This window comes from Plecotus auritus (genome assembly GCF_963455305.1).
Source record: "Plecotus auritus genome assembly, chromosome: 3".
NCBI classification, from domain to species: domain Eukaryota; kingdom Metazoa; phylum Chordata; class Mammalia; order Chiroptera; family Vespertilionidae; genus Plecotus; species Plecotus auritus.
In genome coordinates, this window is record NC_137772.1 from 105,808,688 (window position 1) to 105,830,981 (window position 22,294).

The following is a 22,294-nucleotide window of genomic DNA, read 5'->3' on the forward strand; positions in this document are numbered from 1 at the left end:
AGCAACCGATCATTCCAGCATTATGGTTGCTGGCTTTTTATATATATAGATACCTTTCATTGATGGAAAATTAATTCTACTTTTTGAATTTCATTTCCAGTTCCTTTCTGTCCCTAATCTTAATTCTCCATTGCTTCCTCTTTGTCAACTACTCACAATTTATATCTTCTTTTATGCTTTATGTAACACTAGAGGCCCAATGCACGAAATTCGTGCACTCAGGGGTGAGGGGTTGTCCCTCGGCCTGACTTGTGCCCTCTTGCAGTCAGGAAGCCCTCGGGGAATGTCCAACTGACGGCTTAGGTCTGCTCCTCCTGGGGTGTGGGCCTAAGCCGGCAGTCGGACATCCTTAGCGCTGCCGCGGAGGCGGGAGAGGCTCCCACCATCGCCGCTGTGCTTGCCAGCCATGAGCCCGACTTCTGGCTGAGCGGTGCTCCCTCAGTGGGAGTGCACTGACCACCAGGGGGCAGCTCCTAAGTTGAGCATATGCCCTGTGGTGGTCAGTGCGCATCATAGCGACCGGTCATTCCACTGTTTGGTCAATTTGCATATTAGCCTTTTATTATATAGGAGGTAAGCCAACCTCAACCTTTTTTGGAATTAGGTATAGTATACATACTATCCTATATAATAAAAAGTTAATATGCAAATTGACCATCACGCCCTTGCACAAGATGGCCGCCCCCATGTGGTCACAAGATGGCTTCCACAAGATGGCCGGCAGGGGAGGGCATTTGTGGGTGACCAGGCTGGCAGAGGAGGGGAGTTAGGGCTGACCAGGCTAGCAGGGGAGGGCATTTTGGGGCGACTGGGCCTGCAGGGGACGGAGGGCAGTTTGGGGGGACCTGGCCTGCAGGGGAGGGCAGTTGGGAGTGACTGGGCCAACACGGGAGGGCAGTTGGGGGCTATTGGGCTTGTAGGGGAGCAGTTAGGCATCAATCAGGCTGACAGGCAGAAGTGGTTAGGGGCAGTCAGGCAGGCAGGCAGGCAAGTGGTTGGGAGCCAGCAGCCCCAGACTGTGAGAGGGATGTCCGACTGCTGGTTTAGGTCCGGTGGGATCGGGCCTAAACCGGCAGTCAGACATCCCCCGAGGGGTCCCTGATTGGAGAGCGTGAAGGCTGGGCTGAGGGACACCCTTCCCTCCCCAACCCCCCTCCCCGCTCCAGTGCACCGGGCCTCTAGTATACGTATATACATCTTTATTCTTGGAATTTAGCACTATTGGTGCATGGGCTTTTTCTTGTCCACAGATATACCTCTAGTTCCTAGAAGAGTAAGTCCCAATCTTTAATAAATAAAATATTTGTTGTATGAATGGGTGAATAAATAACTTCAAAACTGTTAGGCATTTTGTATATGGCTAATATTTTTTTAATTGTTGTCAATATTACATATGTGTCCCCCATTTTCCTCCTTTTTGCCCCCCCCCCACTTAATCCCTGCCCCACCCCAGGCCTTCCACACGCTACTGTCTGTATTTATGGGTTATGCATATATGCGTATTTGATCTTTGTTTTATCTCTTCCCATCCCTCCCTCCACCTCCCCACTGATATCTCTTATTCTGTTCCAAGCATCCATACCTCTGGACCTATTTTGTTTGTCAGTTTATTTTGTTTATTAGATTCCACATATAAGTGAGATCATGTGATATTTGTATTTCTCTAACTGGCTTATTTCACTTAGTGTTATAGTTTCCAGGTTCATTCATGCTGTCTCAAAGGGTAAGAGCTCCGTCTATTCTGCAGCTTTTTTTATCCACTCATCTAGTGAGGGGCATTTGAACCGTTTCCAGATGTTAGCAATTGTAAATAACACTGCTGTGAATGTAGAGGTGCATATATTCTTTCTGATTGGTGTTTTGGAATTTTTAGGATATAATCCCCGAAGTGGTATTGTTGGGTCAAATGGCAGTTCCATTTTTAACGGTTTTAGGAACCTCCGTACTGTTTTCCACAGTGGCTGCACCAGTCTGCATTCCTATGTACTAGGGTTTCCTTTTCTCCACATCCTCAACAGCACATGTCATTTGTTGATTTGCTGATGGTGCCATTCTGACATGTGTGAGATGGTACCTCATTGTCGTTTTGATTTGTATCTCTTGGATGATTAGTGACGAGGAGCATTTTTTCATATGACTAGTGGTCATCTGTATGTCTTTTTTGGAGAAGTGTTTATACAGGCCCTTTGTCCTTTTTAAAAAAATATATTTTATTAATTTTTTACAGAGAGAAAGGGAGAGGGATAGAGAGTTAGAAATATTGATTGATCAGCTTCCTCTTGCACACTCCCTACTGGGTATGTTCCCGCAACCAAGGTACATGCCCTTGACCAGAATCGAACCTGGGACCCTTGAGTCCGCAGGCCAACGCTCTATCCATTGAGCAAAACTAGTTAGGGCCCTTTGTCCTTTTTTAAAATTAGATTATTTGTCTTTCTTTTGTAGAGTTGGATGTGTTCTTTGTATATTTTGGAAATTAGCCCCTTATCCGATGTATTATTGTTGAGTATGTTCTCTCATACAATAGGTTTCCTTTATATTTTGTTGATTTTTTTTTCTGTGCAGAAGCTTTTTAGTTTGATGTAGTCCCATTTGTTTATATTTCCAGTGTTTTCCTTGCCTAGGAGATATATCAGTAAAAATAATGCTACATGAGATGTGTGAGATTTTACTGCCTATGTTTTATTTTTTGGGTTTTTATGGTTTTGCAACTTACAGTTAAGTCCTTTATCCATTTTGAGTTTATTCTTTTTTTTTCTTCAAATTTTTATTAAGGTATTATATGTGTACATATCTTACCATTACCCCCCCCCACCCACTCCCATACATGCCCTCACCCCCCAATGTTTTGCATCCGTTGGTTACTCTTATATGCATGTATACAAGTCCTTCGGTTGATCTCTTATTTCCCCCACCTCTCCCTAACCTTACCACTGTAATTAGACAGTCTGTTTGATGCTTTACTGCCTCTGTAACTATCTTTTTGTTCATCAGTTTATAATGTTTTTCATTATCCCCAAATGAGTGAGATCATGTGGTATTTTTCTTTCATTGACTGGCTTATTTCACTTAGCATAATGTTCTCTAATTCCATCCAGGTGTCTACAAATGGTAGTAATTCCTTCTTTTTTATGGCAGCATAGTATTCCATTGTGTAGATGTACCATAGTTTTCTGATCCAGTCATCTGCTGACGGGCACCTAGGCTGTTTCCAAATCTTAGCTATTGTAAATTGTGCTGCTATGAACATAGGGGTGCATATATCCATTCGGATTGGTGTTTCTAGTTTCTTAGGATATATTCCCAGGAGTGGGATTACTGGGTCAAATGGGAGTTCCATTTTCAGTTTTTTGAGGAAACTCCATACTGTTCTCCACAGTGGCTGCACCAGTCTGCATTCCCACCAGCAGTGCACGAGGGTTCCTTTTTCTCCACATCCTCGCCAACACTTGTCGTTTGTTGATTGGTTGATGATAGCCATTCTGACAGGTGTGAGATGGTATCGCATTGTCGTTTTGATTTGCATCTCTCAGATAATTAGTGACTTTGAGCATGTTTTCATGTGTCTCTTGGCCTTCCTTCTGTCTTCTTTCAAAAAGATTCTATTTAGGTCCGTTGCCCATTTTTTTATTGGATCATTTATCTTCCTTTTATTGAGTTGTATAAGCTGCCTGTAGATGTTGGAAATTAAACCTTTATCAGTGATACCATTTGCAAATATGTTCTCCCATACAGTGGGGTTTCTTGTTGTTTTGTTGATGGTTTCTTTTGCTGTGCAAAAGCTTTTTATTTTGATGTAGTCCCATTTGTTTATTTTCTCTTTGGCTTCCATTGCCCTAGGGGCAGTATCACTGAAAAAGATCTTTTGGCATATGTCTGAGATTTTGCTGCCTGTGGATTCCTCTAGTATTTTTATGGTTTCCCGTCTTATATTTAAGTCCTGTATCCATTTTGAGTTTATTTTCGTGTATGGTGTAAGTTGGTGATCTTGTTTCATTTTTTTGCATGTATCTGTCCAATTTTCCCAACACCATTTATTGAAGAGACTGTCTTGACTCCGTTGTATGCTCATGCCTCCTTTGTCAAATATTAATTGCGCATATTGGTTTGGGTCGATATCTGGATTCTCTATTCTATTCCATTGATCTATATGTCTGTTCTTGTGCCAGTACCAGGCTGTTTTGAGGACAGTGGCTTTGCAATACAGCTTGAAATCTGGTATTGAGATCCCTCCTAGTTTATTCTTCTTTCTCAGGATTGCTGTGGCTATTCTGGGTCTTTTTTTATTCCAGATGAATTTTTGGAGAGTTCTTTCTAGGTCTGTGAAATATGCCATTGGTATTTTAATGGGGAGTGCATTGAATCTATAGATTGCTTTGGGTAGTATGGACATTTTGATGATGTTGATTCTACCAATCCATGAACATGGTATGTTCTTCCATCTGTTTACATCTTCCTCTATCTCTTTTTTCAGTGTCCTGTAGTTTTCCGCATATAGGTCTTTTACCTCCTTGGTTAGATTTATTCCTAAGTATCTTAATTTTTTTGGTGCGATGGAAAATGGGATTGCTTTTTTAGTCTCTCTTTCTGTAAGTTCACTGTTGCTGTATAGAAATGCCATAGATTTCTTGGCATTAATTTTGTATCCTGCTACATTGCCGAATTCATTTATTAAGTCTGTTAGTTTTTTGATGGAGTCTTTCGGGTTTTTATGTACAATATCATGTCATCTGCAAATAAGGACAGCTTTACTTCTTCTTTTCCAATTTGGATGCCTTTTATTTCTTCTTCTTGTCTAATTGCAATGGCTAATACTTCCAGTACTATGTCAAACAGGAGTGGTGAGAGTGGGCATCCTTGTCTTGTTCCTGTTCTTAGGGGAAATGGTTTTAGTTTTTGCCCATTGAGTATGATGTTAGCTGTGGGTTTATCATATATAGCTTTTATTATGTTGAGGTATGATCCTTCTATTCCCACCTTGTTGAGAGTTTTTATCAAGAAAGAGTGTTGGACTTTGTCAAATGCTTTTTCTGCATCAATTGATATTACTATGTGATTTTTATCTCTCAATTTGTTTATGTGATGTATCACTTTTATTGATTTGCGGATATTGTACCATCCTTGCATACCTGGGATAAACCCTACTTGGTCATGGTGTATGATCTTTCTGATGTACTGCTGGATCCGATTTGCTAGAATTTTGTTGAGGATTTTGGCATCTACATTCATGAGGGATATTGGCCTGTAATTCTCCTTCATTGTGTTGTCTTTATCTGGTTTTGGTATTAGGGTGATGCTGGCTTCATAGAAGGAGCTTGGAAGTGTTCCTTCTTCTTGAATTTTTTTGGAATAGTCTGAGGAGGATAGGTTTTAGTTCTTCCTTGAATGTTTGGTAAAACTCTCCTGTGAAGCCGTCTGGCCCCGGGCTTTTGTTTGCCGGAAGCTCTTTGATGACTGCTTCAATTTCTTCCATAGTTATTGGCATATTGAGCTGTTTAGATTCTTCTTGATTGAGTTTAGGAAGGTTATATTTTTCTAGGAATATGTCCATTTCCTCCAGGTTGTCCAGTTTGTTGGAATAGAGTTGTGCGTAGTATTTTTTAACAATCCTTTGTATTTCAGCGGGATCTGTTGTTCTTTCACCTCTTTCATTTCTGATTTTGTTTATTTGGGTCCTCTCTCTTTGTTTCTTTGTGAGCCTGGCTAGAGGTTCATCAATCTTGTTTATCCTTTCAAAGAACCATCTCTTGGTTTTGTTGATCTTTTGTATTGTTTCTTTGGCCTCTATGTCGTTTATCTCTGCTCTGATCTTTATTATTTCCTTCCTTCTGCTTACACTGGGCTTTTCTTGTTGCTCTTTTTCTAACTCTTTGAGTTGTTGGGTTAGGTAATTTATTAACATTGTTTCTTGTTTTTTGCAGTAGGCTTGTAGAGCTATGAACTTCCCTCTCAAGACTGCTTTCACTGTGTCCCATAGATTTTGGATTGTAGTGTTTTCATTATCATTTGTTGCCATGATGTTTTTTATTTCTTCTTTGATCTCTCTGGTAACCCAGTCATGGTTTAATAGCATGCTGTTTAGTCTCCATGTGTTTGATTTCCTTGGGGTGTTTTTATTGTAGTTGATTTCCAGTTTTATGCCACTGTGGTCTGAGAAGATGCTTGATATGATTTCTATCTTCTTGAATTTGAAGAGACTTTGCCTATGTCCCAACATATGGTCTATCTTTGAAAATGACCCAGGTGTACTTGAGAAGAATGTATATTCTGTGGCTTTGGGGTGAAATGTTTTGAAGATGTCAATTAATTCCATCTGGTCTAGTGAGTCATTTAGGATTGAGGTTTCTTTGCTGATTTTTTGTTTAGAGGATTTGTCCAATGGTGATAGTGGGGTATTAAAGTCTCCTACTATGATTGTATTGCTGTCAATCTCTCCCTTGATATCCTCCAGGAGTTTTTTTATGTATTTGGGTGCTCCTGTATTGGGTGCATATATGTTTACCAGAGTTATTTCTTTTTGTTGGATTGCTCCCTTTAGTATTATGAAGTGGCCTTCCTTATCTCTTGTTATGTCCTTCAGTTTGAGATCTAATTTGTCAGATATAAGTATTGCTACCCCAGCTTTTTTTTTCAGTTCCATTTGCCTGGAAAACCTTTTTCCATCCCTTCACCCTCAGTCTGTGTGCGTCGTTTTTTCTGAGGTGGGTTTCTTGTAGACAGCAGATGTATGGGTCATGTTTTCTTATCCAATCCATTACCCTAAGTCTTTTGATTGGGTCATTTAATCCGTTTACATTTAATGTTATTATTGATAGGTACTTATTTGTCGCCATTCCTATTCTTTACACCTGTGTTCCTTCTTTGCTTCCTATTTCTTTTTTTTTTTTTTTTTTTTTTTTTTTTTTTTTTACAGCAGACCCTTTAGCATTTCTTGCATTGCTGGTTTGGTGGTGATAAATTCCCTTAGTCCTTTTTTGTCTGTGAAGCTCCTGATTTCACCTTCAATTTTGATTGATAACCTTGCTGGGTACAGTATTCTTGGATTCAGACCCTTTCTTTGCATGACTTTGTATATTTCATTCCATTCCCTTCTGGCCTGATGAGTTTCTGTTGAGAAATCAGTTGCTAGTCTGATGGGGGTTCCTTTGTATGTAACTTTCTGTCTCTCTCTTGCCGCTTTTAAGATTCTTACTTTGTCGTTGGTGTTTGCCAATTTAATTATGATGTGCCTTGGTATCGGTCTTTTGGGGTTCATTTTGCTTGGGACTCTGTGAGCTTCTTGGATTTGTGTGGGTTTTTTCTTCTCTATATTAGGGAAATTTTCTGTCATTATTTCTTCAAAGAGGTTTTCTATTACTTGCTCAGCTTCCTTTCCTTCTGGAACCCCTATTATGCGGATGTTGTTTTGTTTTGTGTTGTCCCAAAGTTCCCTTAGGCTCTCCTCCTGCCTTTTAATTTTTTTTTCTAGAAGTTGCTCTACTTGGGTATTTTTTCCCATCTTGTCTTCTAGCTCACTGATGCGGTCCTCTGCTTCTTCTAGTCTACTCTTGATGTTTTCTATTGAGTTCTTTACAGCAGCGATGTCATTTTTCATTTCTTCTTGGTTCTTCTTCATTTCCTCTTGGTTCTTGCTCATATTGTCGAATTTGTCTTCCATTCTTTTCAGCCACCTTATGACCATTTCTCTGAATTCTTTTTCTGGAAGGTTGCTTGCCTCCATTTCGTTTACTTCCTTTTCTGGTGATGCCTGCTTTTCTTTCATATGCGGGCTGTGTCTTTGTCTCCCCATGGTCTCTCTTCTCTGGGAGTCTGGTTATGTAGTTCTCTCTCTCTCCTGCGTTGATTTAAAGGCACAAAATACAGCACTACCAGGTACAACACACAAGGCACTGAACAGAAATGTATTCACGATATTAATAACCTCCAATAAAGGTGACCACCAGAGAAAGGCAAATTAGGGGATAGGAGAGAAAGAAGAAGAGGAAAAAGAAAGAAAGAAGAAGCAGAAAAAAGGAGTGTCAAAATGAATTTGGGAAAAGGGAAAAAAAGAAGAAAAAAAAGTAAGAGAGACAAGAAAGAGACTAAGAGAGAAAGGGAAACAGACTATATATATTGGGGATAAAACTACAATAGAACAATCACTTATCCCAGCAAATGCCAGCAACAAGTACCTGGGGATTAATACAAACTACAACACCAACTAATATTGAGTGAGGCAAGGGAAAACAGAAGCACTAAACAAACAAAAAAATAAACAAAAGAAGAATAAGCAAAACAATCTCACAAAAATGCATAAAAATTCGATATAATCTACATTCAAGTGAACAACAACAAAAGGACAGAGAGAAAAACAATTTTTTGGATAGTTAAGACAGCGAAGAGAGAGGTGTGTATGGACTTGGAGCAGGGGAATGGAGATTAGATATATAAGTAGGGTGAAATTTTAACAGGGGGTAAACAGAAAGAATAGGGAAAATCTAAAGCAGGAAAGGGGTAAGATAAACCTGACACCGAAAAGGGAAAAGTGAGGAAGAGAGTGATGGCATAAAGGTAGAGTTGAGATAGAGTAAAATGAGGCTAAAGGAAAGATAAAAATAGAATGTAGAACATTTATCCCAAAACAAAATGAAGAGAAAATAAAAATGACACTTAAAAAAAATAAAAAAAAGATAAAATAGCAGTAGTAATAATACGGATTGAAAATAAGAATGTAATAATTAAAAAGGTAAAATCAAGTGAGGAAAAAAGAAAAAAAATTAGTTTCTTGAGTAAAAGATGCAAAAAATGAAAATAAAAAAAAATAAAAATAAAATGTGGAGTAGTGAAGGTCATTCACTTCCTCTGTTGTTCTGTTTGGCACGCCTGTTTCTCAGTTCGGACAGTATTGCAGTTCCTGCATTCCACTGCTCTTCAGTGATGTAAGCCAGTCCTGATTTTAAGCAGGCGGTGTGTCTTAATTCGTATTCCTTTATTTTTGATTACACAAGAGTCAATTTGTGATTCAGCCCCTGGGTGGCAGTGTTTCTGGATTGACTTCTGCGTTTATCTATGGCCTCTCTAGGCAGTGTTAGAGCCTTCTTTCCCTGTGGCACTCACTACCGGTTTGTGGGAGTGGGCTGCCTCAGAGCTGGCTCTCTGATGGTCACTCCCTGCTCCGATCCCCAGGTTCCAGAAAAACAACTTTCCCCTGCAGTCTCCCAGGGTGTCCCCAACTGGGTGATCCTATGTATTGGGCTTAGTAATCAGAAGCAAGAATTTCAAGAGGAAAAAGCCAAGTGTGCGCACACCGGGGCTGCGCGTAAGTCTAGCACACCCCTGAAATTCTTAGGGTGTCCCTGCACGTCAGATCAAAATGGGTTGCTTTTTAGGGAGCCCTTCTGTTAGCAGCTCTGAGGACCCCCTTCCACATTCACAGATCACGCCAGCCTCAACAGCCACGGATTTTTCTAGGCACAGGCTTCCCTGGTCCTCCAGCTCCCGCAAAACGCGCGTTCCTCTCTCGAGCTGGGACCAGAGACCTCACCTTATCCCAGGCGAAATCTGACCTTTCCGTGGTGGAGTGTAGAGCTCCTATGAACCCGTGTGTTTGCGCCAATTGGGGAGCGTTGTTCTGGGGCTCGCAGCTGTTCTGTGGTTGCCGCAGCTGTGGATTCTCAGGCTTCCGATAAGCTCCACTTTCCGGTTCCAGATGGCGGAGGCTCCGCGTCCAAGCCCGCAGCTCCGGGAGGGGACCCAGCCGCAGTGGGAGCTACCAGGTCAGCGGAACCCGTCTAGCAGTCTCCCACCTTCTTCTGGAGTTCAGTTGTCCCCCAACTTGCCAACAAACACTCCTAGTGCGACCCTCAGCTGTTCTTTCTTTCTGCTCCGGGACAAGGCTCGGAACACGTCTGTCTATTCCGCCGCCATTTTTCCCCCCTTAGTTTATTCTTGTGTATGATTTAAGTTGATGATTTAGTTTCATTTTTTTGCATGTATTTGTCCACTTTTCCCAATACCATTTATTTCAAAGATTATCTTTAATCCATTGTGTGCTCTTACCTCCTTTATTAAATATTAATTGACCATGTTAGCTTAGGTCAATTTTGGGTGTCTTTGTTCTGTTGCATTGATATATATGCCTGTCCTTATGCCAGTACCAGGCTGTTTTGATAACAGTGGCTTTGTAATATAGTTTGATATCCAATATTGTGGTCCTTCCAATTTTGTTCTTCTTTCTCAGGAGTGCTGAGGCTATTTTTTGGTTCCATATAAATTTTTGAAATATTTGTTCTACATATGTGAAATATGCTCTTGGTATTTTAATAGGGTTTGTGTTGAATCTATAGATTGCTTTGATGCTAATGCATCCAGTTCATGAACACAGTATAGGCTTCCACTTGTTTTTATCTTTAGTATTTTCTTTTTCAATGTACTATACAAGTAGTTTTCTGAGAACAGATTTTTTACCTCGTTGTTAGGTTTATTCCTAGGGATCCTATTTTGTTGTTGTTGCAATGGTAAATGGGATTATTATGTTTTTTTTTTTTTTTTAGTTTCTCTTTCTGAGAGTTCATTATCTATCTATGTGTGTGTGTGTGTGTGTGTGTGTGTGTGTGTGTATAAAGGCAGTGACCGTGATGACCAAAACGATCGTTCGACCGGTCACCATGCGGTGCTAGCATAGATGCATAGACACAGGAGGTAAAGTCTATGAGTGAACTAAGAATGAACAAGACAAATGCTTGCCTTCATGGAGCTCGCATTGTAAGAAGGTTAGATCAGGGATGAGAATTCAGAATTGCCACCAGCACTGACCTGAGGTGTCACTTCCCAGTGTGGCCAGAGATACAACCACTAGTGGACTGGGGGCGTGACTGAAGGGCTGGCGCCCACGTAAAGGCAGGGCCATTCTGGATTTCCCAGAGGAGCCAATGGTTGTCTAGGAGGCGGAGTTTCTGACGCTGACTGGCATAGAAACTGACCAATCAGAACCAAATCTGGGTGAACTGTGAGGAGCCAATGGCTGCCTAGGAAGTGGAGCTTTTGATGCTGACTGGCATAGAATCCGACCAATCAGGACCAAATCTGGTTAAACTGTGAAGAGCCAATGGCTGCCTAGGAGGTGGAGCTTTTGACACTGACTGGCATAGAAACTGATCATTCAGAACGTAATCTGGTGAACTGCGAAGGCAGAACCTAAGTTGGGGGCTGAGGAGGGATTTTAAGGTCAACAGCTGTTTGGTGTAAGGTGTAAGAAAGCGCTTCAACTTTTTAATAACCAGTTTGGCAGTATAGTGCATATGGCTGGCTATCAATCCAGATATAGAGGTTATGTATTTTTCTCTGCCAAGAGCATCTCCTCCTGCTGAAAAAGGCTCCCCCCCATTTAAGCAATCCTATCCTATTTAATCTATCTATACTAATAAAAGGGTAATATGCTTATTAGACTGGATCAACCTGCCATCTTCTGGACGTCTGACTTCCTTCCTTCTGGACGTCTGACAAAGCCATGGTGGTGCGGGCCGAGGCAGAGGCCGTTAGGGGCGATCAGGCCGGCAGGGGAGGGCAGTTGGGGGTGACCAGGCCGGCAATGGAGGGTAGTTGTGGGTGAGATCATGCCAGCAGGGGAGGGCAGTTGGGGGCAACCAGGATGGCAAGGGAGGGCAGTTGGGGGCAAACTGGCCTGGAGGGGAGGGCAGTTGGGGGCTGTCAGACCTGCAGGGGAGGGAAGTTGTGGGTGACTGGGCTGGCAGGGGTTGGCAGTTGGGGGCTAACTGACCTTCAGGGGAGGGCACTTAGGGGTGACCAGGCCGGCAGGGGAGGGTAGTTGGGGGCAACCAGGCCGGCAGGGGAGGGCAGTTGGAGGTGACCAGGCCGGCAGGCGAGGGCAGTTGATGGCAACCAGGCTGGCAGGGGAGGACCTTTGGGGGGGACCAGGACAGCAGGGGAGGGCAGTTTGGGGCATTAAGCAGGTAGGCAGGTGTGTGGTTAGGAGACAGTGGTCTTGGATTGCGAGAGGTTTGTCTGACTGACAGCTGGTTTAGGCAGGAGCAGGCCTAAATCAGCAGTCAGTCATCCCCCGAAGGGTCCTGGATTGGAGACAGTGCAGGCTGGGCTGAGGGACCCCCTCACCCCCCCGTGCATGAATTTCATGCACCAGGCCTCTAGTTGATATACACTGAGTGGCCAGATTATTATGATCTCTGAACACATAATAATCTGACCACTCAGTGTATATGCTATATAATAAAAGGCTAATATGCAAATTGTCCCCTTGACCAGAAGTTCGACCAGCAGGCAGGCTGGCCAACCGCCCATGTCCCCTCCCCCTGGCCAGGCTGGCTGGACCCCACCCATGCGTGAATTCATGCACCGGGCCGGGCCTCTAATATATATATATACACACTGAGTGGCCAGATTATTATGCATTCAGAGATCATAATAATCTGGCCACTCAGTATATAAAATGTCATTGATTTCTGGATGTTAATTTTTTATCATGCTATCTTGCCAAATTTATTTATTAAACCTAATAGTTGTCTTGGTGGAGTTTTTAGTGTTTTCTCTTTAAAATATTTTGTTTTATTTCTAATTTAGTTGACTTTCATTTCTTCTTTTCTGATTGTTGTGGCTAGGACTTCCAGTACTATGCTGAATAAGAGTGGTGAAAGAGACATACCTGTCTTGTTCCTGATCTTAAAGAAAGTGCTTTTTGTTTTTCCTCATTCAGTGTGATATTGACTGAAGGTGTATGGCCCTTATTATGTTGAGGTATGATCCCTCTATTCCCACTTTTTTGAGAGTTTTTATCATAAATGAGCGCTAGTTTTTTTAATGTTTTTTCTGTCTATTGATGTGATTTGTCTCCTTCATTTTGTTTACATGATGTATTATGTTTATTGATTTACAAATATTGAACCAACCTTGCATCCCAGGCATAAATCCCACTTGGTCATGGTGTGTGATCTTATTAATGTATTGCTGGATCTAATTTGCTAATATTTTGTTGAGGATTTTAACATCTATGTTCATCAAGGATATTGGTGTATAATTTTCTTTCTTTGCTATGTCTTTATCTGGTGTTGGCATTCGGATCATGCTGGTCTCATAAAAAAAGCTTAGAAGCCTTTCATCCTCTTGAAATGTTTGGAATAGGTTGATGTGGATAGTTGTTAATTCTTTGAATGTTTGGTAAAATTTGCCTGTGAAGCAATCTGATCCAGGACTTTTGTTTGCTGGCAGTTTTTTGACCACTTCTTTAATTTCATTAGCTGTTACCAGCCTATTCAGGTTTTCTGATTCTTCCTGTTTCAGTTTTGAAAGATTGTATGTTTCTTGGAATTTGTCGATTGTGCCCAGGTTGTTGGCATACAGTTGTTCAAAGTAGTTTCTTACAATTCTTTTTATTTCTGTGATACTAGTTGTTGCTTTGCCTCTTTCATTTCTGATTTTATTTTATTTGGATACTCTCTCTTTGTTTCTTGGTAAGTCTGGCTAAAAATATATCGATGTTGTTTGTCTTTTCATAAAACCAACTCTTGGTTTCATTGATCTTTTGTACTATTTTTTTAGTCTCTATTTCACTTATTTCCTCTCTGATCTTTATTATTTCCTTACTTCTGCTTATTCGGGTCTTTTCCTGTTGTTTTCTTTTTAATTATTTTAGTAGTTGGGTTAGATTTTGTATTTGAGCTTTTTCTTGTTTCTTGCAGTAGGCCTGTAGTGCTATGAATTTTCCTCTCATGATTGCTTTCTCTGTGTCCCTTAGGTTTTGGTTTGTTGTATGTTCATTTTCGTTTGTTTCCAGGAAGTTTTTTATTTCTTTCTTGATCTCATTGGTAATCCATTTATTTTTTAATAACTTGTTATTTTGCCTCCATGTATTTGAATGTTTTTGAGTTATTTTACGCTAGTTGATTTCTAGTTTCATGCCATTGTGATTCGAGAATATACGATTGATATGGTTTCAGTCTTCTTGAATTTCTCAAGACTTATTTTGTGTCCTAACATGTAGTCTATCTTTGAGAATGACCCATGTGCTTTTGGGAAGGATGTATATTCTGCCATTTTATGATGAAATGTTCTATAAACATCAATTAAATCTATCTGATCCAATGTGTCTTTTAAGGTCACTGTTTCATTGTTGAGTTTTGGTCTGGACTATCTATCTAGTGATGTCAGTGGGTGTTAAAGTCCCCTAGTACTCCTGTATTGCTATCGATCTCTCACTGAAAGTCTTCCAAGAGTTTTTAAATATTTAGTTGTTCCTGTGTTTAGTGTGTATATGTTTATAAGGGTTATATTTTCTTGTTGGAATGATTCCTTTAGTATTATGTAGTGATCTTCGTCTTGTGTTATTGTCTTTGTTTTAAAGTGTGTTTTGTTAGATATGACTATTGCTACTCCAGCTTTTTTTCTCTTTGCATTTGCATAGAATATTTTTTTCCATCCTTACACTTTTATTCTGTGTGAATCTTCTGTTCTGAGGTGGGTTTCTTTTAGAATATGTATGGTTCATGTTTTCTTATTTATTCAGGTACTTTATATATTTTGATTGGAGCATTTAAGTTCATTTACATTTAAGGTTTTTATTGATCGGTCCATATTTATTGCCCTTTTTCTTCTTATGTCTATATTCCTTTCTCTTGGTTTCTTCTTCTTAAAGCATTGCCTTTTAACATTTTTTTTGCAATGCTTGTTTGGTGTTAATGTACTCTTTTAGCCTTTTTTGTTGTTTTTGTCTGATAAGCTCGTTCTTTCAACATCAATTTTAAATGATAGCCTTGCTGGATAGAGTAGTCTTGGGTTCAGGTCCTTGGTTTTCATTACTTTGAATACTTCATTCCAATCCCTTCTGGCCTGAAGTGTTTCTGTTGAGAAGTCAGCTGACAGCCTCATGGGGACTCACTTTTAGGTAACTGTTTCTTTCTATCTTTAAGATTCCCTCTTTGTTTTTTTAACTTTTGCCATTTTAATTATGATGTGTCTCGGTGTGAGTCTCCTTGGGTTCATCTTGATTGGGACTCTCTGTGCTTCCTGTGCTTGGGTGACTTTTTCCATTAGCAGGTTAGGGAAGTTTTCTGTTTCCTTCAAACAGGCTGTCTGCTCCTTGCTCCCCCTGGTAACTTTATTGATACCGGAATAGGCAAGGGTCATGTCTCATGGAATCAAAGAATGAAACTGAGGACCAGAAGAGTTCACACAAGGCAGGGATTTATTTTAAACAAACATAGGCTCTCCACTCAGGGAGGGGATTCAAATGGGTTGCCACTGAAGCATTCTGCTCTTCCCTTATATCTGCTAAAGGCCTGCTCTTTGTCTTTCTGTGCCACTCTCCCATTGGTTATGGCCTTTTTGCAACATTTTACTTTGCACTTGCAAGAAGAACATCTTCATTTCAAAACATCCTGTTTTTCTGCTATCTGTCTTGTTTTTCTGCAAAACATTTTGTGGTTTCATCTAACTCCAGAATTCCTCCTTCTACCCCTTACACCCTGTTTACCTAATTTTGCTTTAACTCCTTTCACTATCATGTGGTTATTGTTAGGTTTCATGTTGTCCCATAGTTCCCTTAAACTATCCTCCTGTTTATTAATTCTTTTTTCTTTTGGCTCTAATTGGGTGTATGTTTTCTACCTTGTCTTCCAAATTTGACCCTCTCCTTCATTCAATCTGCTTTTGATTTCTTCCCGTTTATTCTTGTTGTTAGATATGGTATTTTTCATTTCCAACTGCTTCTTGTTCATTGTTTCTATTTTCTTTTTCATGCTGTTGTAGTTACCACTATGTTCCTTGTTATTCTGACCAAGTTTCTTGAGCATCGTTATAACCTTTACTTTGAAACTCTACTGTATATCTGCTAATTTGCTTGTCACCATTTAATTTATCTGTTTTTCAGGAGATTCTTCCTTTTCCTTAATTTGGGGTTTGTTTCTTTATCATCATTTTTCCTTCCCTTTGTATTTGTTTCTATGTATTAGATTGAACAGCTATGCCTTCCAGTCTTCATGGGGATGCCTTATGTTCTGTGGGACCTGATGATGCAGTCTCTTTGATCACCTGAGGTGGATACTCTAGGAATGTCCCTTGTGTAGATTATTTGAGCTTTCCTGTTGTAAGTGGGTCTTGATTGTTGTTGTTTGCCCTGTTCATGGGTGTATCTTCTCTGAGTCTGGCTACCTGTGCGTCTCTACTCTGACCAGGTTGTGTGAGCAGTTGTGCCAGTGCTGACAGAACAAAACAAAACAAGAAACAAATAAAAACATACAGAAGACGCTTACAGCAATAACAAACACAATCACAAATAAAAGAGATTTAGGAAAGAAAAAGGTGAACCAGAATAATAAAAGAAAAGAAATATGAGAACAGAAAAGGGGAAGAAAAAGGAATACGAAAGGAAAGAAGGGAGAGAAAAAATAAGAACAAAGAATAGGAAAAGGAAAACAGTAAAAAAGAAAGGAAAAATTATGAAAAGGAAAAAGATGAGAAAGAAAAAAAGACAAAAAATAAGAAAGGGAAAACAAGAGAAAGGAAGAGAAAGAAGAAAAAGTAATAGAGTCAGAAAAGGAAAGAAAAGTAAGGTATGAAAGAAATAAAGCAATAAAAGAGAAAAAAATGAAGAAAATAATTTAAAAAAATAAAGAAAAAAAAGTGAAGTAGCATTTCTCTCAGTAGAGTTCAGTGCCCCCTGGGAGCTCTCTTTGAATTCTGCTCTTATGTTGACTGAGGCTGTCAGTTTTATCTGTTGTTTCTGGGATTCCCAGGAGGTACTTTGTGGGTTGCCACTATCAGAAGCTGTCCATCTTTGGCTCTCAGCAACCTGTTCGAAGCTTCAAGCGATCCATAGTTTGTGTCTGTCTCCAGAAGGCTTGGCTGCATACAGGAGGGGCCAGTCTGCACTTTAGGTCCAACTTGTTAGAAGCAAGGTGCCCAGGCAAGGTTCAGTAAACATCCCAAGGTTCCTTGGGCTCCACCTCTGCCCTCCTCCACCTGCTGGTCAACTGTCAGTCTTAGTCACTGAAAAGGCTGTTTCTGAAAGGGCTTTTGGCTGAATTAGTAGTATGAGACCTCTGGGTTTCCCATGATGGGGATTGCCACACCCCAAATCCAGTCACTGACACCCACTGAGACTGTCTAGGCCCGTAGGTTTGGCCCCTGCTGCTGCCTCCTCTGCAGGGTCCAGATGCAGGGTGTGGCAAGAAAGATGGGGTGAGCTGTATCCCGAGGGCAGGGTATTTGCCTTTTCCCCTAGCTTTGCCTGCTGGGAGGGGCCTGTGCCTCTTAGGAAAAATGAACTGATGCGGTATTGGTGGTGGTGGTGGTGGGAGACATTAGATCACAGGTTTCCCAGCTGCCACTGTTCCACATCTACCCCAATGCTTCCTACCCCAGCCTCTCCTCAGTCAACTCCAGTCCAAAGCATCCTCCTTCCACCAAAGCCTCAGTTGAGGGGCTGCAAATGAAAATCCTGTGCTCTGAGGTTTTTTGTGTGTGTGTTTTTTGTTTTTTAAATGTGGCTTTATCTCTGATAGGCCATAAGCCCCAAGCCTTTCACTGCTGAATATTACGTGGGCCACTGTTCTCAGCTCTGGTGTTCTGGGTAGGGGTGTCCAGCCTAAGGTTCGGGCCTTGATCCTCTCAGGGGAACCCCTCATTCTCAGCCCCTCTTTTGACCCTGCCATTCCTTTCAGTCTCCAGATGGTTTCTGCCTTCCCTTGTTAAATGTCTCCTTTTCAGTCTGCAAATGGTAATGCCAGGTGAATGTTCCCCAGTTTAGTTTTATTTCCAATCTGACTCGAAGGAAGTGCAAAAAAGGTCCACCTACTCTGCTGCCATCTTGAAATCAATATATGGCTATTATTATCATCCTAAATTTCCCATTCTTTTGATAAAAATGATACCCAGTTTGTCAGTGTTCTTTTTTAAGAATGGTACTTACAATGGAACATAATTTATATGGGATTGGTCAATTGAGAATGAGCATCATTATAGTATGTCTTTTATTCTATACTAGTGTCCCGGTGCATGAAATTCATGCATTGGGGGGTGGGTGTCCCTCAGCCCAGCCTGCACCCTCTCCAATATGGGACCCCTCGAAGGATGTCCTACTGCCGGTTTACAGGGATCCGGCCTAAACCGGCAGTCGGACATCCCTCTCACAATCCAGGACTGCTGGCTCCTAACCGCTCACCTGCCTGCTTGCCTGCCTCATTGCCCCTAACCACGCTGCCTGCCGGCCAGCTTGCCCCCCGCCGCCAGCCTAATCACCCCCAACTGCCCCTTGTGCCAGCATGCTTGCCCCCAACTGCCTCCCCTGCCAGCCTGCTCGCCCCCAACTTCCCCCCTGCTGGCCTGCTCACCCCAAACTGCCCCCTCACTGTCCTGATCACCCCCAACTTACCCCCACTGATGGCCTGCTTGCCCCCAACTGGCCCCCCTGCTGGTCTGCTCACCCCAACTGCCCCCCCCCCCCGGGCCGGCCTGATCACCCCCAATGCCCCCCCCCCACCAGCCTGATCACCCACAACTGCTGTCCCATCCTGGCCTGATCACCCACAACTGCCCTCCCTTCTTGATCTCTAACCACCTCTACCTCAGCCCTGCCACCATGGTTTTGTCCAGAAGAACGTCTGGAAGGTCTCCTGGAAGGTCTCCCAGTCTAATTAGCATATTACCCTTTTATTAGTATAGATAGAGGCCTGGTGCATGGGAAGGGGGGTGCAGCTGATTTGCCCTGAAGGGTGTCCCGGATCAGGGTGGGGGTTCCCTTGGGGCGTGGGGCAGCCTGGGTGAGGGGCTGATGGCTGTTTGCAGGCTGGCCATGTCCCCCAGTGACCCAGGCTCCCAGCCCCTCTTTGAGTGGCGGCCAGGGCGGGCTGGAAGCCTGAATTGCCCCTTGAGCGGAGGCCAGGGCGGGCTGGAAGCCTGAGTCACCCCCCGGCGACCTAGGCCCCCAGCCCCTCCTTGAGCTGATTGGTTGGTGGGCGTAGTGGAGGGACGGTCAATTTGTATGTTTCTCTTTTATTAGTGTAGATGAATGGTTCTCAACCTTTTTAATGCCACGACCCTTTAATACAGTTCCTCATGTTGTGGTGACCCCCAACCATAAAATTATTTTCGTTGCTACTTCATAACTGTAATTTTGCTACTGTTATGAATCGTAATGTAAATATCTGTGTTTTCCGATGATCTTAGACTCTACAGCAGCCGTTCTCAATCTGTGGGTTGTGACCCACAGGTTGAGAACCGCTAGTTGGGCCGCCTAAGACCATTGGAAAACACAGATATTTACATTACGATTCATTAACAGTAGCAAAATTACAGTTATGAAGTAGCAACGAAAATAATTTTATGGTTGGGGTCACCACAACATGAGGAACTGTATTAAAGGGTCGTGGCATTAAAAAGGTTGAGAACCACTGGTGTAGATGTATTTGTCTATCACTATACTTCAAGGCATTTGGGAGGTACAGTAATACTTATGACTAATTTGGCTTAATGCCACATGTCCAATAGGTTGCTGTTAGATCACCTTTCAACTTTTTAAAGTATTACAAGATAGGTATTTCTCTTTCAAACTTTTTAACATTGATTATCTCATTTCAGCATTTACATTTTATTTCTTAAAATTTATACTTAAATTTTGTCTTTTAATTATTATCACTTTTAAGAGCCAAATCCATTTTTTGTATGAATTTTTCTTGAATCCCACCCAGGAGTCATATTCTCTATTTTTCTCTGTTATTCTAGATTTGAAATCACCTTTTTCCATTAAAAATTTTACATTTCTCTTTGCAAATTTTAATTCTTACAAAGCAACTGTGTTCACTTATCTGTAGCTTAGAAATTTTTATCAAATTAATTTTAGACTAAACGATGACAATTTTTAGAGTAGCTATGCTTTCTTGCTAGTTGAATGTTTGATATTATTTTATTTTATTGTTATAAATAACCTTCCACCTTATTAGTTATTGTGTCTTTTTTTCTTCTTTCAGCTGGTTGGTGGAGAATTTGACTTGGAGATGAACTTTATTATCCAGGATGCTGAGAGCATAACGTGCATGACAGAGCTTTTGGAGCACTGTGATGTAACATGTCAAGCAGAAATATGGAGCATGTTTACAGCCATTTTACGAAAAAGTGTTCGGAATTTACAGACTAGCACGGAAGTTGGGCTAATTGAACAAGTATTGCTGAAAATGAGTGCTGTAGATGACATGATAGCAGGTATGAGGTTATCTGACAGGAAAATATAATTTAAATATTTGTAGAGATTTATATTCTATAGGTAATATAAATTTGTTGAAGCTAACTTGATTAAAATAGATAAATAGGAATGTATGGAAAATTTGCTTTTTATATTAAGGGAAAATCTGGCAAATGTAGGATGACTTCTGTATTAGACAAACATAATTACTAATTTTGCTTTTTCAGGTTTTAGAAAATTAAATAATATGAATAAATGCTATGAAATCTATCAGAAAACTAAGCAGTACTTTCTTTGTAGTATTTAATTAAACTTTTACATAATTAAAAGACACAATACATATTATATTTCCGTATAATGGGCACTTTATCAAATTCTTGGAACTCCGTGCTCTTCAGTTTGACATACATGGAACTATGACAGGAGGAACTAAAAATTTTAGGATAAACTTGTTTTTTGGAGGTGTTCATTTTACTAGACAATTTTTGAAGAAATATTTGTAAAAATAAACCGATATATTGAGGGATATAATATAAAAGTAGCATGAAATTTTAAGATAAAATATTAATTATTGTACTTTTATTATGTGTTATTTTAAATAATAATTTTGAAGTCTTTATTCTTCACCACAAGTTTTTTACCTCCCTGCAAGTTCATTCCCCTTTGGGTTAGATGCACTGAAATATAAATAGTTGAAAAGTTAGTCCCAGAGTAACAGTCATTCCCAAAAATAAATGTAGAGTTTGAAGTGTTGATTCTCTGAAGCCATGAACCTTGAGCATAAGTTTCTTCTGACATGAAAGGGGTTTTATAATTCTAAAAGTGGTAATGTGATTCCATAATATCATATCTGATCCTAGTAGTTCAGACACTAGAGAATTCACTATGCTATTTTGATTTATACTAGCAGAGCAAAACATTAATCAAAAGGAAGTGGAATGAAGAATAGGTTAAAGATGAATGCTTTTAAAATTTAAACAGTATTTTAAAATTTTTGTCTTCAAGAATATATTAAAATCATTTTTAATTGCTTTCATGGTGGCATCTACTTATTTAGAATGATTTAGTATTCTCTATATCAGGGGTCCTCAAACTTTTTAAACAGGGGGCCAGTTCACTGTCCCTCAGACAGTTGGAGGGCCGGACTATAGTTTAAAAAAAACAAACTATGAACAAATTCCTATGCGCACTGCGGGCCCGGGACGAGTCGGCTGCTAAGCAGGACAGGCAGTGGCACCCGGCGGGCCGGATAAATGTCCTCGGCGGGCCGCATGTGGCCCGCGGGCCGTAGTTTGAGGACGCCTGCTCTATATCGTTTACTAATTATTCATTTGAAGAAAAATTAGATTCTAACAAAACACCTTTTTAATGTAGATGTAAATTCTATCATCATTTAAAGAAATTTATTTTTATAAAGTTATAGGTACATGTTTTATTGAAGATCATGTGATCTTTGAATACTTTATCTGGATTTAACCTGTTTTTTTTTTTTTTTTCTCGGTAAATAATAAAGTGTCTACCGCTTTGTAGAGTGCATTTTTTCAAAATGTGCCACACTTACATACATAGTGGTTACAGGCATATAATTGATGAGCATTCAGATAAGTGTGATAGTACCGCAGAAAATTCATATCTTCACAAATTTCTGTTATATAAAGCTTCCTAATTCTTATAGTCTTTGCTTTAAATAATAATATGATAACAAATGTCACTTTTTGTTGTATTAAGCATTGAATAAGTGTGAGGAAAATACCTCTGCACCTTACTTTTCAGTAGAGAAATTAAAATTTAGGCAATATACTAATGAAGTATCAGTAACCACCAAAAACCTCCTAAATTTTAACTATTTTGTAGCATAAGTTCAAAGACATACATTTTATTTAATAATGTGAAGGTATCACTAGAAGGTGGAGTAAATTGATAGGAGAATTTCATAGTTTTGGTATTTTTTTTTCCTTAAAAGTCTTGTACAGAAAAGAAGACCTGTTACATAATTAAACTGAGCTACTTTGTGATAAGAAATTTTAGTAATTATGTAATTGAATACAAACTTAATAGATCACTTTTTATGGCATACATAGGAGATGAGAGAAATGGAAATTACATATT

At 40.4% G+C, this 22,294-nt stretch overlaps 1 protein-coding gene across 2 annotated transcripts in view; it reads left to right on the plus strand.

Moving 5' to 3' along the window:
* Positions 1 to 22,294, plus strand: part of NBEA (neurobeachin) — a 954,039-nt gene that overhangs the window by 85,713 nt on the left and 846,032 nt on the right. For both annotated transcript variants that reach the window (XM_080658500.1, XM_080658501.1), the window contains exon 2: positions 19,974 to 20,205. In XM_080658500.1, coding sequence (XP_080514626.1) covers positions 19,974 to 20,205 — 232 coding nt within the window. The remainder of the gene's footprint in view (positions 1 to 19,973; positions 20,206 to 22,294) is intronic.